This window comes from Rhinopithecus roxellana, chromosome 3 (assembly GCF_007565055.1).
Source record: "Rhinopithecus roxellana isolate Shanxi Qingling chromosome 3, ASM756505v1, whole genome shotgun sequence".
In the NCBI taxonomy this organism is placed as follows: Eukaryota; Metazoa; Chordata; class Mammalia; order Primates; family Cercopithecidae; genus Rhinopithecus; species Rhinopithecus roxellana.
The window spans coordinates 71,197,069-71,213,687 of record NC_044551.1 but is presented as its reverse complement, the minus strand read 5'-3'; the positions used below and the strand labels follow the sequence as shown (position 1 = coordinate 71,213,687).

Below are 16,619 nucleotides of genomic sequence, written 5' to 3'. Positions count from 1 at the left end.
TTAGGGTGTGGCAGTGCCAAGCCGAGGCCACGAAAGGTCTTCCACCTTTACTCTTGTGCTTGTGCCCTCCCCCATCGTCAGGACAAGGGCATGCTCAGGTCAGCCCATTGGCCCAGGAGGAGGACAAGAAACACACGGAGCAGACACAAGCCACCTCATCAACCCAGCCAAGGCTATCCTGAATTAGCAACCCTAACACGTGTGAGCAAGTCCAGCCGACACCAGAAGATCCCACCTAGTCAAGCCCAGCCAAGATTGGCAGAGCTGCCAAGCTGACCACTCAAGGCACGTGAGGAATAAACATTCATTGCTGTATGCCATTGCAGTTTTGTGATTTTTGTTATGCAGTATTATTGTGGCCATGACAACAGATACACATAGAGAGAAAACTGGACACCCAGGAGCCCACATAGGATACACTGTCTCTTACCCTGTCCTCTGAGCCCGAGCCTCCCAGGTCACCAGCTCCTCTGGGATCCCTCCACTCTGCTGCTCTCTCACCTGTCAGATCCCTACTCCCCTGACCCTGTCATCATGTCACTCTTCTCCCGTTAGCCTCATCTGCTTCCCACCCAGAGGCAGGTGGTTCTACTCCCAGGCCTGCATCCCTGGGACATTGCATTTTTCTCTGGATAACACTTTCATGGAACAACAACTCATCAGCAACAGCTCTTCTAGCTTCAATTCAGCTGAAGATTTTGCTAAGATCACAATGATATTTATGGCTGGAGGGAATCCATCAAAATGGGCCGTAAAACAACTCCATGACATCTTGGGAAGCACTGGTCCCAACAGTATCAAAGGAAGAGGTGTTGAGGCGAGGGTGTCTGGGAGGTGAAGGACCCGCTTTCTACCATGTGGCCTTTCTCTGGATTGCACTCATGTAAGGTTATGTGCCTAGGAGTGGATGATGATGATGATTACCATGATTCCTCTGGGAGAAAGGATCCTGGCCATCAAAGCTTCCCAAAGACAGGAGATTGGGGCACAAAGTGAACCTCTCTAGTTTATTCATCTTTTATGATTACATTATGTGCTTAAAACTGCCTTGCACAAACCCCAAGTCTTGGTGAACGAATGCTGCACAAACAAAAGTAGAGTCAAGACTGGGACTAATTATAGGCTCTTGCATAAGTTAGATCATATTTCCCCCTTCTGGGGGCAGTGTTCACCTCACCTTTCCCTTAGTAAGTCCGTCATGGGGATCTGCCAGTGAACCAGCTGTATCTGGGGTCAAGTGCATGCATAGCGAAGGGGCACAGCTCATGGTACAGAAGGAAGAAGTCCTGTTTCTCTGGTTCTCACCCAGATGCTCAGACCATCCTGACAGCATGTCCCCTGACCCCTGCACAGCCTTAGAAACACTGATTGTATTAGTGTCCGTTAGTATGGACCTGACCTCCGCAAAATCAGTAACACCTCCATAAGTGAATGAATGAATGAGTAAGTTCTAGCTTTGTCCCCTTTATTCAAGTTTACTACAGATATTCCCCCTCTCTTAAAGCAAAAATGACAGTGACCTACCTCGGTAACACAAGTTCCTTTTAATCTGCTTATCTTGGAAAGCTTCATATTCATCCCCTTGAGCCATCAACATTTACCAAAAGAGGATGGTCAGCTCCCCAAGTCGCCCACCCAAGTTACCTATCCATTCCACTGACACCACAAACGGCCCAAACAAGTCTCTTTTGGGAGAAATTTTTAGGAAAGGTGTGCAAGAACTCAGGGTCATCCACCCAAACTTCCAAAAGTATACTGTGTGGACAGTCTGCAGCTATAAAAATATACACGTACAAAAGTACAGCTACAAAATCACGGGGCTCAGCTCCTTAACTCTGCATTATAAAAAGTAGGAATTTCACATTTGAGGTAAGCTCTGGGGAAGGGGCCGCATTATGATTATGATTCTGTGTTTGGTCTCCTTCCATCTTTATTTTCATGGACTAGTCAGAACACAGTGAGCCAGCCAGTGAGGAGTGGAAGGGGTTAATCCGAACAATCGACGGGTCAAGGTGGGAAATGTGAAGTTCAAGGGCACACAGTCATTCTGCTGTCAGGAAGAGCCTCATGAGTCAGGGAAGGAGAGAAGTATTTTAATACTGCCCTGGGGGTTTCTTTCTCTCTCTCTCTCTTTAATGTACCATGAATCACAACACAGTCATTGAGCTATAGCAGACAGGCTCTGGAATTTGCATTGATGTGTGATCTCTGGCAGCTGCTACATATTCAATGGACAAGGTCCGATGCTTCCTACACGGAGAATTCTGCTGGGTCAGCTCGCGGAGTGTCAGCAGGAAAGGCCACCCAGGGATGCCTATCTTGGTTCTCAGTTTCTCATCAGTGTGTACTTTCTTTTTGGTGAGAGGAAACACACCTGGTCCCTGGGCCTCTGCATATAGCATCAGGCAGGATCTCAGGGCCCCTGGGATTCTCAGAATAGAAGGCTCTGTCCCTTGGGCAAGGCCAGCTGGTGTTACTTGGCTCCACAAGTGTTGATGTTTTTCCCATCTGCGGCATCTTCCACCAGGGCAATGTGGTAATCGGTGGACAGGGTGAAGTGAGAGATACAGCCCACAAGGCCTCTCATATATTGCCTGTTAGTGTGCAGAGCAATTTCCTTCATTCCACCTGCCAGGAAGCAAGAGGGAGATGAGGTGAGCCAAAGGGCAGGTGTCAGCAGGGCAAGGTCGGGGTTCCACTTTGGGGCACTTGAATGTCTGCTACTCAAGGCATCCCTCGATTCATAGGATACGTGAGTGAGGGCTGTGGGCCCCTTGAGCTGCTCGGTACCTCATTTCTCACTATTTTATAATTATCCTTGAAGGAACAGATTGACGTGGATCAGTTTGGTACACAATCAAAAGCTATAAATTCATTCCTCATGTGTGATTTCTGGCCCAACTGACCACCTTGAGACCAAACAGTGTCTAGTAAATTTTGAAGTGTGGTATAATGTCAACAGAATGCAATGTGTAGTTAGAAGTGATGTCATCTTAAACCAAAAGAAATGCACTAATGTTGAATGCTTTCAATAGAAAATATCATATAGATAAAAATAGCTTTTCATTTTTATGCATCTGCACTAGTAAATTAATTCTAATAAGCCATTTACAGAAATACTAGTCATTCTATTCTGCAAGGGGAAAGAAAACAGGTCCTGTTTTGTCAGAGAGAAGTCATGGAGCTATATTTAGCAGATTCTTGTTCTACAAACAAGAAAAGCCTGGTTTTCCTGGTGGATCTGTCCAAAGCATAAAAGCATCGAAGGGAGCCCTTCCTGCCCCCTCAGCCATGAGTCAGCTGTTCAGAAAATGAAAGAACGGAATATCTGGAGGGCTTCCTGATTTTCAGGTATTTGATCCAGCCAAGCGTGCAGACTTGGCACAGCAAATGGAAGACTAATAAGAAAAGCACTGGCCTAAGTTAGCTTTGGTCGAGGGTCGATCACTTACCCACATACAGAGCTCCATTGATGTTAAGCTGCCGCATCATGCCTGGGGATTTGCCCGTTCTGGCTCCATAGTCATCCACGGTTATCTTTCCTGACTGGCCATCCCTGCAAAATGCCGAAACAAAAAAGAACAAAAAGCCTGGCATTTTTGGGGTTCGTTCAATCATTCATTCATTTCAATACAAATGTATTAAAGGGACCCGCTACGTGCCAGGCACTGTGCTAAATGATGGGGCTGCAGAAATCAAGGCAAAAGGCAAATTTTTGGCCCTCGGCAGCCTGCAGTCTACTGAGAAAGACAAAAAGTCAAACTGTGAATGACAACACAGTGCCAGCACTCCACCACGAAGACCACAGGGTGCTGTGGAATTCCACCAGAGGAGCAGCACCTAACTTAGACTAGGGAGAGGACAGTTATTAGACAGATGGTCCGGAAAAGGTGCCCACAGGAGATTCTGGCCAAAATGTGTCTTGTAGCCCGGGTAGGTTAAGTCAAGTGAAGGAGAAGGTTATGCAAACAGAGGAAGCAACAACAGCAAAGAGAAAGAGCAGGGATTAGCACAGATGGAACTCACAAAACACTGGGGCTGGGAAAGATGAAGCCCCAAGCAAACGGTCAACCACTCGTAAGGAGTTGAGAATTTATCCTGAAGGTGACAGCGGGCCAGGGAAAACCTTTCAGGTGAAGCGCAGGGGAGGAGAGCTGCTGGCGAGGCATGGGAAGCCATAGGGAGCTGGGATTCTAAGTATAATGAGAAGCCAACGAAGCAGTTTTTGTAGGTAGAGGATCATTCTATGGGAAGACTGGCTCGGAAGTTTCTAAAGAACCCACAGAGCCCTAAAGTGACTCTGAAGACAGGAAAAGGGAGGTGTTCATTGGTGGCAAGGGCTTTGCAGTTTTCAAAGCTGTTTTTCAAACCTACCCAGCCCCATGAGCCTTCTTCGAGCAAATACATTTGCTTTTATAGCACTAGGGGGTGGACTCACTCAGGCCTCACTTCTTGATAGCACCTCCTCTAGAGCTTTAGAGAACTTCCTGTTGTTCTGTCCCCGTCTTTGAGACCACAAACTTCCCATTTGGGAAGTACTTTCTTAGAATCCTGTACCTGAATGCTGTGACAGGCAGTACCCGCAACAGCTTGCCTTGCTTGCCCTGCCTTTTAAAAGAAATTACTCTAAAATATTCCATTTTTTTCTACTTACTCTAGTTCATAAAGTCTAAGAATTTTTCATTTTTTATATCTAAAATGAAGATATACCTTATAATCAATGGCATCTTAGATGTGAAAAAATGTGGTATCACCTTCTAACATAATAACATGCTTCTTTATCATGTTTATTATGTACTGTCTGTTGCTTACCATTAGAATGCAAGACCATGAGGCAAGGATGTTAATTTTCTTCAGTGAGGTATCTCCTATGTCTGGAATAATATAAGGCTCATCCCAGAAGATGAATGAACAAGGGAATCTGTGGAGCTTCAGCGTCCTCACCTGAGATGGGAATAGCGATGCCCATCTCCCAAGATTATTGTGGAGATCAGATGTTATGTGTACAAAGCACAGGGCATGATACCTAATATATATCTTGCTCTATAAAGACTGGTAAAGGAATGTGTTGCTATTGTTATCAATATCATTATCATATCATCATTTTTATCCATAAAATGAAGATTATAAAACCTAAGTTGCTGTGAATATTAACTGAGACAAAGTATGAAAAGTACCTGGCACCTGGAGATGTTCAATAAACTGGAATTTATTTTCTCTTTTCTGCTGGGATTAATGCCTGCAAGACCAGGATTCCCCAGAGCAAGACAGGGTCCAAAGCAAGGCCTCCTGGGCAATCTCCTTTTCACTGACACTTCTATCTCTAACCCTGGAGCCTGCCACAGAGAATTAAGGTATCCACTCAATCCTTCTTACCTTAATTGATATCCATGGCCTTAACCCAGTTCCCCCTGATATCTGTTGTATCCTCCCTTCTAGGCCTGTCTGCTCACAACTCTCAGCATCTGCTGGAATCCTCCCATTCATCCAGTTCTGGGCTCAACTCCTTCTGTTCAGCCTCACTGCCACCTAAGACCCACCAGGACATGTATCCATCATGCCAATAGGAAAAGCCAAGTCTGCTGAGTCATCTGCATGGTGCCCAGCTTGACACTCTGACATGTGAAATTCTTCCACTGCTTTATCCCTCCCAAGCATCTGAAATCCTAGCTTTGGGTGAGTTTCATCATGGGGTGGGAAGGAAAGGGCTTTGAGCTGGGATTCTAATCTTGGCTTTTCCCACAAACAGTTGTACAGTCTAGGGGAAGATCATTTAAGATCAGTTTCCTTAGATGTCTAGGAAGTGCCTGGTATCCTCACCAGTGTGTATCTTGATATACATAATCAAACCCCAACAACAACTGTAAAGGTTTAAAAATTATTCCACAATGTGTGAGTATTCTACCAATGGTCTCCACCCAAGGAAAGTGGGAGAAGGGTGCTCTTCCCTGATGTTCCCAGGGTGGGGATTTATAGGGATCAAGTGTAGTTAGAGGTAAAGAGCTCAAGCATTTCATATTCCTTTAGATGTTTCCAGCCAAGCCTCTTTAAAGATGGGTAAGAGGGAGAAATGAAGAAGTTAGAAGCCATAGAGTTCAGAGTATTTTGGAGTTAATTTTTGACTTGTAGTCTAGAAACTATTTGAAATCCAAGCATGTGGATATTCATGATGGGAAAACATTTCTTTTTCAGGAAGTTAGAGTTGGGACTTCATCAAAATCACCCTCGGTCTCAAGGGCTTTCTAGGCCACCTGGGAAGCTGAGAGGCACAGATTTGCCTCTGTATCCCCATTTCCTCTAGGGTTTCAAAGGCAGGCCCAGCAGCCAGGGGTTGGGGGCCCAGTGAAGCTCTCCCCATCGCAGCCTACATGGGAGCTGAGTAGGAAAGTAGCCATGGTAGGCACCATGTTTCCCAGGCCTCACTCATGACTTTACCCACTGGCTTCCCCAGAAAGGGTTATGATAAATTCTCAGGGAACCCCAACCAGAGCCTCGATTCAGCTTATCTTCTCCTGGGACCTTCATGTAACATGTGGGATTGACATTTCTAAGTTTCAGCCTGCTATCTGGTTTCTGAAAATATGTTGTTAGAAATATGGACAAAGGTATTAATAGTAAAACTATTATACAAAGAAGAGCAAAGGAATGATTCATCCAAAGTTAATCAGAAGTCAGGGTGGTAATTACCTCTGTGATGGGGAGATAAGTAATTGGGGCTGGGTGAAATACTGTCAGCTTCTAAGGTTTAGGTAATGTTATAAAAAAAAAAAAAAAGTGGCCGGGTGCAGTGGCTCATGCCTGTAATCCCAACACTTTGGGAGGTCAAAGGGTTAGGGTTAGGGTCACTTGAGCCCAGGAGGTTGAGACCAGCCCTGGCAACATAGCAAGGCAGATGGTGCACACCTGTGGTCCCAGCTACTCAAGAGGCTGAGGTGGGAGGACTGCCTGAGCCTGGGAGTGCAAGCGAGGCTGCACTGAGCCATGATGACACCACTGTACTCCAGCCTAGGTGAAAGAGCGAGACCCTGCCTCAAAACAAATGAAACAAACAAAAAAAGCCAGATGGATGGGGGAGGATTGCCTGTACGATGACATTTGAAAGTCTTTTTTTTTTTTTTCTTTCTTTTGAGATAGGATCTCACTCTGTCACCCAAGCTGGAGTGCAATGGCATGATCCTGCTACCTCCACCACCCAGGCTTAAGCGGTCCTCCCACCTCAGCCTCCATGTGCCACCACACCCAGCCAATTTCTGTATTTTGTAAAGATGGGGTTTCGCCATGTAACTCAGGCTGCTTTCAAACTCCTGAGCTCAGGCAATCCACCCACCTCAGCCTTCCAAAAGTGCTGGGATTCCAGTTGTGAGCCACCATGCCCGGCCCAAACATTCTTTAAAGTCCACATACCCTGAACTCTCAAGGCTCCTCCAGTTCAGCCATCAAAAGGTTTCTTCTCCAGAAGGTTACTGCTTAGTGAAGGTTTGGGGGTTCAGTTTCTCTGGCCTGTTAGTGTCAGTGTAGGGCACAGTGGGAGTTCATAGAAAATTCCCTGAATGCCCTGGATCAGGGGTACTAGGATGCCAGGCAAAGTTGGGGAACAGGACAGTGGGACTACAAGGGAACTGGATACCACATCCCACCACTGCTCAGCTCTGGCTCTGGCTCATGCTGCAGGAGGGACTCACCTAACGGCCTTAACTCGGTGCCACCGACCATCGTTGAAGGAGCCATTCACCATGATGGATGCCACACCACTGCCCAGGTTATAGCTAAAGCGTTGGAGAAGAAGAAGAGAACAGAATAAAACACTGAGGCACAGGCAGACATGGTTCATAGATGATTCTCAGGGCAAAAGTTCTTTGCAACTCAGAGTGCAGTTTTCTTAACAGAAAACAAGAGTGCTATAAAAGTTGGTGGGTTTCCAGGCTGGTTCATGTAATTAAAAATTATCAGACATTTAAATTATGGTAAAACATACATAACATAACCATGGCCATCGTAACCATTTTTAAGCATACAGTGCAGTAGTATTAAGTACATATTCATATTGTTGGGCTGGCAATCTCCAAAACTCATCTTACAACACAAAGCATTGCATTAAATAATAACCCCTCATTCTTCCCTCCCCTCAGCCCCTGACAACCAGCCTTCTACTTTCTGACTCTATGGATTTGATTCTTCTTCATACCTCATATGAGAGGCATCATAGAGTATTTGTCTTTTTGGGACTGTGTGACTGGCTTACTTCACTTAGCATAATGTTATCAAGATTGTTTTTTAATGCCCTTATGTAAGGCAACATCAGTACTAGAGTATCAGGAATAACAAGAAGGGCTTTATCGTGTGTAATGTTTTACACTGTGTTATGATGATGGTCTGCCCACTCCCTCCACCCGCCAAATTCATGTCTACCCAGAGCCTCAGAATGTGACCTTATTTGAAAATAGGGTCTTTACAGATTCATTAGTTAAGATGAAGTCATACTGGATTAGGGCAGCCATGGATCCAATATGACCGGTATCTTTATGAGAAGAGATTTGGACACGGAGCCAGAGACACACAGAGACAGGGAACACCATGGGAAGATGAAGGCAGGGACTGCAGTGGGGCATCTCCAAGCCAAGGAACGCCAAAGGCTGCCAGCCACCACCAGAACCTGGGGGACAGGCATGGAGCCGATTCTCCCTGAGACCCTCTAGAAGAAGCGAACCCTAGCACTGCATGATGGATTTCCAGCCTTCAGAACCGTGAGAGAGCCCATTTCTATTGTTTTAAGCCACCTAATTTATGGTCATTACCAGAGGCCTAAGAAATGAATACATCTGTTTTCACTTTTTTTTTTTTTTTTAAACTGAACATTGAAGAGTAGGGTGAGCTCCAGAGAGATTAAGGGAATTTGCCTAAAATCACAAACCTAATGTAGAACTTGAACTTGGTGTATCCTCTGTCCTCATTCCATTTAACTCTGCTATCAGGTTTCTCTAGTGGCTTCCTATTTTCTATTTCAGTTCCCAGACACCCTGATACCGTAAGGGTTTCAGAAAACATGAACATGTCATTACCAGAGAGAAATATCGCCCTTAATCCAGTGTTCATTCAATTATTCTAATTAAATTTAATTGGACAGATATTTAGTGAGTGACTACTCTAGACTGGGCACTGGGCCAACTGCCCAGACTTTCCCTGGATAATACAACAAAGCCTAGGCCATCAAGCTTTTGAAGGGAAGTATGTTCCACCTGGGATACTCCCTCCTCATTTTGTAAGAGGACATATCTCTCCTTCACCTCATTGCCCAAGATAGAGGGATGTCGAGAGAAAACCTGGATGAGTTACCAGGCACTCGCATGTACTCATTCTGAGAAAACAGCAAGAATAGGAAGTGCTTGGCTTTCTGCAGAGAAAGCACCATATGTCATTCCTTCGATAATGGAGGCTCAAAGAACTCATCCAGCCCATTGACATTTAACCAAGAATAGGACTTGGGGTGACTCAACAAACACTGGGACAAAGCTGCCACTCTGACCCTGAAAAGTCCACTGTTTTCTAATGAATTTTCCCACATCAAGTATCTCCTTGTATAAAGCAGTCTGGCGGTGGAATTTTGAGATTTCATGATTTGATGGCTAAATACTTCTTGAATGAATAGGAAGTAGGGCGAGTTGCTGGTGGGCAGAAACTTAGCTGAATTACTATCTATGGCCATTCTGAGAGGTGGCATGGGGTGATAGAAAGAGCACGGACACTCACATTCAATGGACATGGCTTGATCCCCTGACTCGCTAGTTAATAGCTCTGTGTTAATAGCTCTTGGGCAACTTGTTTCAAAATATTCTCATCTGTCACACAGGGATAATAATTCCTTCCCTGAAGAATCCTAGGGAATGCTAAGTAACATGACATATGCAGGAAGCACTGCACATCATAGCAGCCAAACAAATAATCCCGCCACTCCAAACAGAGGCAGCACTTAGTGCAGCTTGGATATGGGGTTGACAATGCACCCCAAGGAACTGGTAGGAAGGAGAAAGTTGCCACCAAGGCTTGAATGTGTCACAGCTCTCCTAGAAGACTAGCCATGTGGGAAAGTAAGCCAACAAGCTGTCAATATATAACCAAAGCAGTCCGGAACACCCAGATCTCAGAATCAAGGTGACCTGGCTGTGTAAGTGCAGGGAGGCTGGATTGCTGCATGATTGTGGTGCAGTGAATGAAAACCTTTTCAGTTGTCTAAGAGCCCATCTAGACAAAGGATGCACGCACTTCCTTCTGTTCTCCAACCCGACAACTCTCTTGTTCAGGCCAAGAGCCAGAATGTGCTCTAGGGAGTCAACTGTGAATCTGGCAGATGGGAATCTAGCCATCACTGTGGGAGGGGTCAACTCAGTTGGCTTCTCCATGGCCTGGTTCCCCAACCCCCCAATTCCATCTGACTTCAGACCCTCCAAAGAACCTCCCACTTCTCCTGACATGCTGATACTCACCCTGGAAAAGCTCCCTCATATATACAATCATAAATGACCAAGAATAGTGGTTACCTTCACCGGGAGAAGAATGAGGGAGCATTTTTGGGTGGTGGACATGTTCTATATCTTGTTCTGGGTGATAGTGAATCAGTGTTTACATATTCTAAATGTGTCAAGCTCTACACTGAACAAGCGTGCATGGCAGGAAGGCATGCCTCAGTATAAAAATGTAGAAACAGATATAAGAATGTTTATGTCTAACTTCTCTACCCATGTCTTGGGAACCTGGCTGCCATGATGGATTATTCTGGGCCGCTCGTCTTGGTGTGCAGTAGAGGCTGTGAGCCAGAGCACCAAGGTGGGCCACTCGGAAATACCTTCAGGTGAGGCCTTTTGGAAACCACTCGGCCACCTTCCTGTTTTCCTGTGGTGACACTTTTCATCATGTCCCCTTTAAACTGCAGCACAAGGCACTTTACTAATGTCAAGTCTCTTCCCCTCTTCATTGCATGAAGACGTGATGAGGTGAAACTAAGTGGGCAATGTTCAGTGTGAACGGTCAAGCAACGTTCACAAACCCCGCCGGCGGTAGGTTTTATGCCCCACGTACAATCACAAAACAAAATGAAACAAAACAAAAGCAAAACAGAAAACAGAAAAACACACTCATTTTCACGAGCACTTTGATTTCCTTTTTTCTCTGCTAAATCTTGCACCAAAACTATAAATATATATACATACATACATTTTTAGAATCCCATCGCTTTTCCCTATTCTCTGGCTGAAAGGCTTTGAGCACTAAATTAGCCAAAGAACCAGCATTTAGGTGAAGAAAGTCATGAAAGTTGAGACGGTATTTTATTATCTTAGGATTCCTCTTCATCTGCTTTGAGCCTGGATCAAACACTGAAACCTCAAGAACAATTTGTCTGCTCTGTAGAAAGATTCACTCTCCAGACTGCACAGATCTGTGCTCCTCAGGGGCAGGGCCCATGACTTATTAAAAATAACAGTAACAATAATAAAAATAAGAACTACATTTTAATAATAACTACATGTTATCTGTCTGAGGTAAAGGCTTCTAAGACTCAGAAAATGCTTGAGCAAGGATCATAATTTTTCTTATCATTATCATTAATTAGCTATGTAGGAAGCACTGCACATGATAGGAGCCAAACGAATAATCCCACCACTCCTAAAAGAGGCAGCACTTAGTGCAGCTTGGATACAGGGTTGACAATGCACCCCAAGGAACTGGTAGGAAGGAGAAAGTTGCCCCGCATTGAACCCCTTACATGAATTCATTCATTTAATCTTTACAGCGAACCCTGTCGTTTTGCAAGGAGGGGACAGAGGCTGAGATTTAGGTAACTTGCATGGGCCCACATAGGGGATCAGGCATGTGTGATTCCAAAGCCACTTCAGACCCCGTTTCTCAGGGTATGGGTCCTGGAACCACCTGGGTGCTTGTTTCTAATCAGACCCCTGTGCCCACCAATTGCATCAGAATCTCAGGGGGCAAGCCTGGGAATCTACCTTTGAAACAAGCTCCCCAGTGATTCACTGTATGCTGACATCTTCAAACTACTGGCCTACACTGGAATTCCTCTCTGTCCCCAGCCCGCTGGGACGCTTCCCTACATCAGCATCGGGGGCATTGATGTGGTGGGATAATACCCAGATGGAGGACGAACAGAGCAGCAGTGATGGGGTGGCTCCAGGACCAGAGCAGGCACAGAAGTCAGCCTCAGCCTGGGCTCAGCAGTGAACAGAACGGCAGTGATGGGGCGGTTCCAGGACCAGAGCAGGCACAGAAGTCAGCCTCAGCCTGGGCTCAGCAGTGTATCTTACACAGATCACAATCCAAACTCCAGGATTAAAATGAAAAACAGAGGGCCAATTTTCAGAATCCTGAGAAAGAAATGGTAACAAGAAATATGTCCAGGATAAAGTAGAGCTGTTTGAAGGATGCTAAGCAGGTGGGAGAGGGGACGGGGCTCTCCAGGGCTCAGTGTGGGAGCTGGTGGGAGCTGTTTCCCTGCTGGGGTAGAGTGGGTGGTGAATAGGTTCAGCAGGCAGTTTAGGGGGAAGCTGGACCATCCCACCCACAGCTGAGCTACTGTTTCAGTTCTCTTTTCTGGGCACAATCAAGTACTTGAGGCCTTGATGAGGTTAACCACAGGAAAACCACAAGAAAATGGCTTCAAGGCAGCCAGCCTGAAATAGGGTGTGAAGAACTCTGTGTTCAACCTCTGGGCCAGCAATGGGTGGGAGGCTATGGAGGACAGGAAGGCGGAGATGGTGAGAAGCTGCCTCTCACCTACCAGCTTCCAGCCTCAACTACACACGACTCTCCAAAGTCCCCAGCAATCATAGGACTGAGTCACTTAGCATGCTCTCCTATTTAGGCAATAGCATGACACTGGACAAGTGACATTGCCTCTCAAAATGCCTTTTATTCAAATGGAAAGATTTCTGTTATCCTACTTGGGCTGTCAGTAATCTTAGCACAGGACCAACAGAAGCCCCAGAATTAAGTCTTCAACTTCTCCCTTGTTTAGTGAGTCCTCCTTTGTCTATTTCAATTCAATTACTTTCATATCATTTAGCGGCCACTCCAGCTAGTCATCAGAGGGTGAATTAAGAAGTACAAGCCTGAGAAATGCCTCCCCCATGGAGCTCAAAGCTTTGAGGGTATCAGAATTATCTGGGGAAACAGTTACCACACAGATTGCTGGACCCCACCCCTAGAGTGTTTCTGGTTCAGTAGCTCAGGGTGGAGCCTGAGAATGTGGATTTCTAACAAGTTCCCAGATGATGCTGAGGCTGCTGGTCTGGAGACCACACTCGGAAAGCCACTGTCTAGAGGAGCGATTTCTAACCTCGTGTAAGGATGTGCCATGACAATCTCTAGAGAAGTGTTTTCATGTTACAGGAGACAGGCCCTGCCCCTTGGAAGCTCAGCTTTCACCCAATCTGATAAGAAGGGTAGGGAGAAATCATTCAGGTAATTCTTTAACTACTTCATAGCTATGTATTTGACACATTTGAAAACAGTCTAAATTCACTTAAAAGAAGGAAGAACTTCTGGCACCGCCTTATCGGTAACACCCAAGAAGCATTTACAAAATGCTCATGTTGGCTGGATCCACTGAGACACGAATCTGTGCTTTGTTCCTTGGGCAGCAGGAGACTTGAAAGCAGGGATTCTCCTTCCCACAGCTATACAGCTAACAGGGAGCCGAGTCAGAATTTAAAGTCAGGGCTCCTGGAGCTTAGGTTTTAGACCTCCCTGAGCTGCTGAGTCTTAGGCTGAGTACTCGCTTCCATGCTTGGCCTTCGTGCTTGGCAGTATCCAAGTCCTCTTTCTGCCCCTTCCTAATTTATGAGTAGGGAGGATGCAGCAGTAACACACTTGAACAAGGGCACAGAATTGTTCCTCACAGGGGTAGATGGTCAATTCCTAAGGCTCTGCCATGCAGTTCCTATTGAAGCTACTCAAGTGTGCCACTGTAGCATGAACATGGCCATAGACAGTATATAAATGAAAGAGTACAAGCCAGGCACAGTGGCTGATGCCTGTAATCCCAACACTTTGGGAGGCCAAGGCGAGTAGATCACCTGAGGTCAGGGTTTGAGACCAGCCAACATGGTGAAACCCCATTTGTACAAAAAATACAAAAATCAGCCGGGCATGGTGGCATGTGCTGTAATCCCAGCTACTAGGGAGGCAGAGATAAGAGAATCACTTGAACCCGGGAGGCAGAGGTTGCAGTGAGCTGAGACTGCACCACTGCCCTCTGGCCTGGGGGAAAAGAGCAAGACTCTGTCTCAAAAAATAAAAAAAACAAACAAACAAACAAAAAAACTCCTGTTGGAATACTGGGGTACTCTTGGTTTTTGTTTTTTATTTTTTGTTTTTTTTTTGAGATGGAGTCTTGCTCTGTCACCCAGGCTGGAGTGCAGAGGCGCGATCTTGGCTCACTGCAACACCTGCCTCCTGGGTTCAAGCCATTTTCCTGCCTCAGCCTCCCTAGTAGCTGGGATTACAGGCACCTGCCACCACGCCCAGCTAATTTTTGTATTTTTTAGTAGAGACGGGGTTTCTCCATGTTGCTTAGGCTGGTCTCAAACTTCTGACCTCAAGTGATCTGCCCTCCTCAGCCTCCCAAAGTGCTGAGATTACAGGCGTGAGCCACTGCACCCGGCCCCAGCAAGACTTCATTTACAAAAAAGAGTGGTGGGTCAGATTTGGCCTTCAGGCCATAGTTTGCTGACTGCTGCTGTATAAGATGAATGTTGGAAAGAAAGACCAGGAGCTTCCAATAAGCCTTGAAGCTTCAGGCTTCAGCCAGTTCCAGCAGACTGTGTTCTGGCTCCCTTCTGAATCACTCTGCTTGGCATGATCTGCAATGTCTGAGAAAATCGCAAGGTGCTGCTGAAGGCAGCTGGAGAGTGGGTTACCTGAACACGAGGGCTCCATCCCGAAGGCCCAAGGAAATGAAGTCGCTATTGGGCCTCATGGGGCTGTCTCCCCTCCACAGCAAAAGGCCATCCTTGGCAGTTGTCTTAAACCTCATGAACACATTTGATCTTGATCCTGACACCCTGGAGGAAATACACAAACAAGTCCACCAAATCAACTACCAACATCTGTTTCCGAGTAATTCCAGTTTTGCCTGCCAGCCCTGAGGAACCAGATGTAGGATAATCTGGCACTTTCTGATGCTTACTTCATCACCCTGAGTCGCACCACGGATCTAAAGGTCTGGACTGCTCACTCAGCAGCAGTCTCCCTCCCCAAGCACTGTGAACCCCACCACAGAGCATTTGCTGAGTGACAGATTAGCAAGACTATGGCCAACGTCACAGTTGAGGCTGCACCCCGTACACACCTCATTCTTTTCCTGTTTTGCTACTCAAGGGCCCCATTCCCCAACAGAAAGTGTGCTTCCTATTTACCAAGAGGCTCAAATTGGCAGCCACTCTAGGCTAGGACCACGGCTGTGGATGGCCAGCTCTGGCCGGTGAGTGACAAGTCACTTGGGGACAAGGCCTAGACAGGGAAAATACCCAAGTGATGGCGTCTCAGACAAGGAACATGGCCTGACCGTGAATGGTCTGGAGTGGTGTTGAGGCAGAGCCAGGGTGGAGAACAGGAAGCTTCAAGGAAAGGAGGGGTGCTCAGGCTAGGCCGGCTCCTTGCTCTACATCCCTGGCTGGGAATAGGTTCACAGGCTGACGTGCTCTTAGCAATGCTTAAGAATAGACTAGTTCAGAAATTCATTCTTATTAGCGTGATCAGTGTTTCATCTTGCACAGGGAAAAGAGGAAGGCTGAGGTCCTTGAATCAAGGGTGAGATAGGAGGAAACATAATTTAATATTGCTACTGGCGTAATGTTATTGGAAAAGTTTCTTTGTCCATTCTCTAGTCACCTGAGCCATCCCTCTGTCTGTCCCACACACCTGGGTCTGTGTCTGCAGAGTGTCCTCAATCGTGAACAGTGGAGGGGACTATTGTCTATGCTTCCCAGAGCCTGAGCTCATCAGGAAGAGACCAAGTTTGCATTCCCCATGCAGGGCCTCAGCACGGCGAGGGAGGTGCGAGGTCCCCCAGGCCAGGTGCAGCACAATCAAGCACTGACCCGTTCCCTAGAGACCTGCTTAGCCTAGACTTTCGCTCAGGTTCCTTCCCTCTCCCATTTGCCTTGCGTATATTGATTGGTTACAAGCCAGTCAAGAGGTTCCCATTTGTCTTGCCAGTGATTGATTTAGGGGCAGGCATGTGGCAGCACAGAAGAGACACAATCGTATCCCTTTAGTCCAGTGAGATACAATTCTGGGAAGAATTCCTTCTCTTTTAAAAAGAGTCACATGAGAAAAAAAGGCTTTTTAACTTCCACTGGATATAGTCAGAGTCATCTTATGTGCAGCTTACAGGCAGCTGGGGAGTGGCCTCTGGAGAAGATGCTAAGGACAACAAGCAAGAAATAGGGATGAGATTGGAATCTTTGAGGGTACAGCTGCTTCTCTTAATTGATCAACCCAAGATCCAGTGTAAGTCTGGACACCTTGTGATATGAAATAGTAAATATCCCTCATGCGTAAGACATTTTAAGCTGAACTTTCTGTTACTTTGCACCAAAGGTATCTGA

General features: G+C 46.2%; 1 protein-coding gene across 4 annotated transcripts in view; it reads right to left on the bottom strand.

Annotated features, from left to right (window-relative positions):
- Positions 1-1,451: 1,451 nt before the first annotated feature.
- EGFLAM (EGF like, fibronectin type III and laminin G domains) overlaps positions 1,452-16,619 on the bottom strand; it is a 201,040-nt gene continuing 185,872 nt past the window's right edge. For all 4 annotated transcript variants that reach the window (XM_030927902.1, XM_030927901.1, XM_030927903.1 and 1 more), the window contains 4 exons: positions 14,928-15,071; positions 7,683-7,766; positions 3,453-3,556; positions 1,452-2,628 (listed from right to left, as the gene is read on the bottom strand). In XM_030927902.1, the coding sequence (XP_030783762.1) occupies positions 2,474-2,628; positions 3,453-3,556; positions 7,683-7,766; positions 14,928-15,071 (487 nt within the window). In that variant the 3' untranslated portion in view covers positions 1,452-2,473. The remainder of the gene's footprint in view (positions 2,629-3,452; positions 3,557-7,682; positions 7,767-14,927; positions 15,072-16,619) is intronic.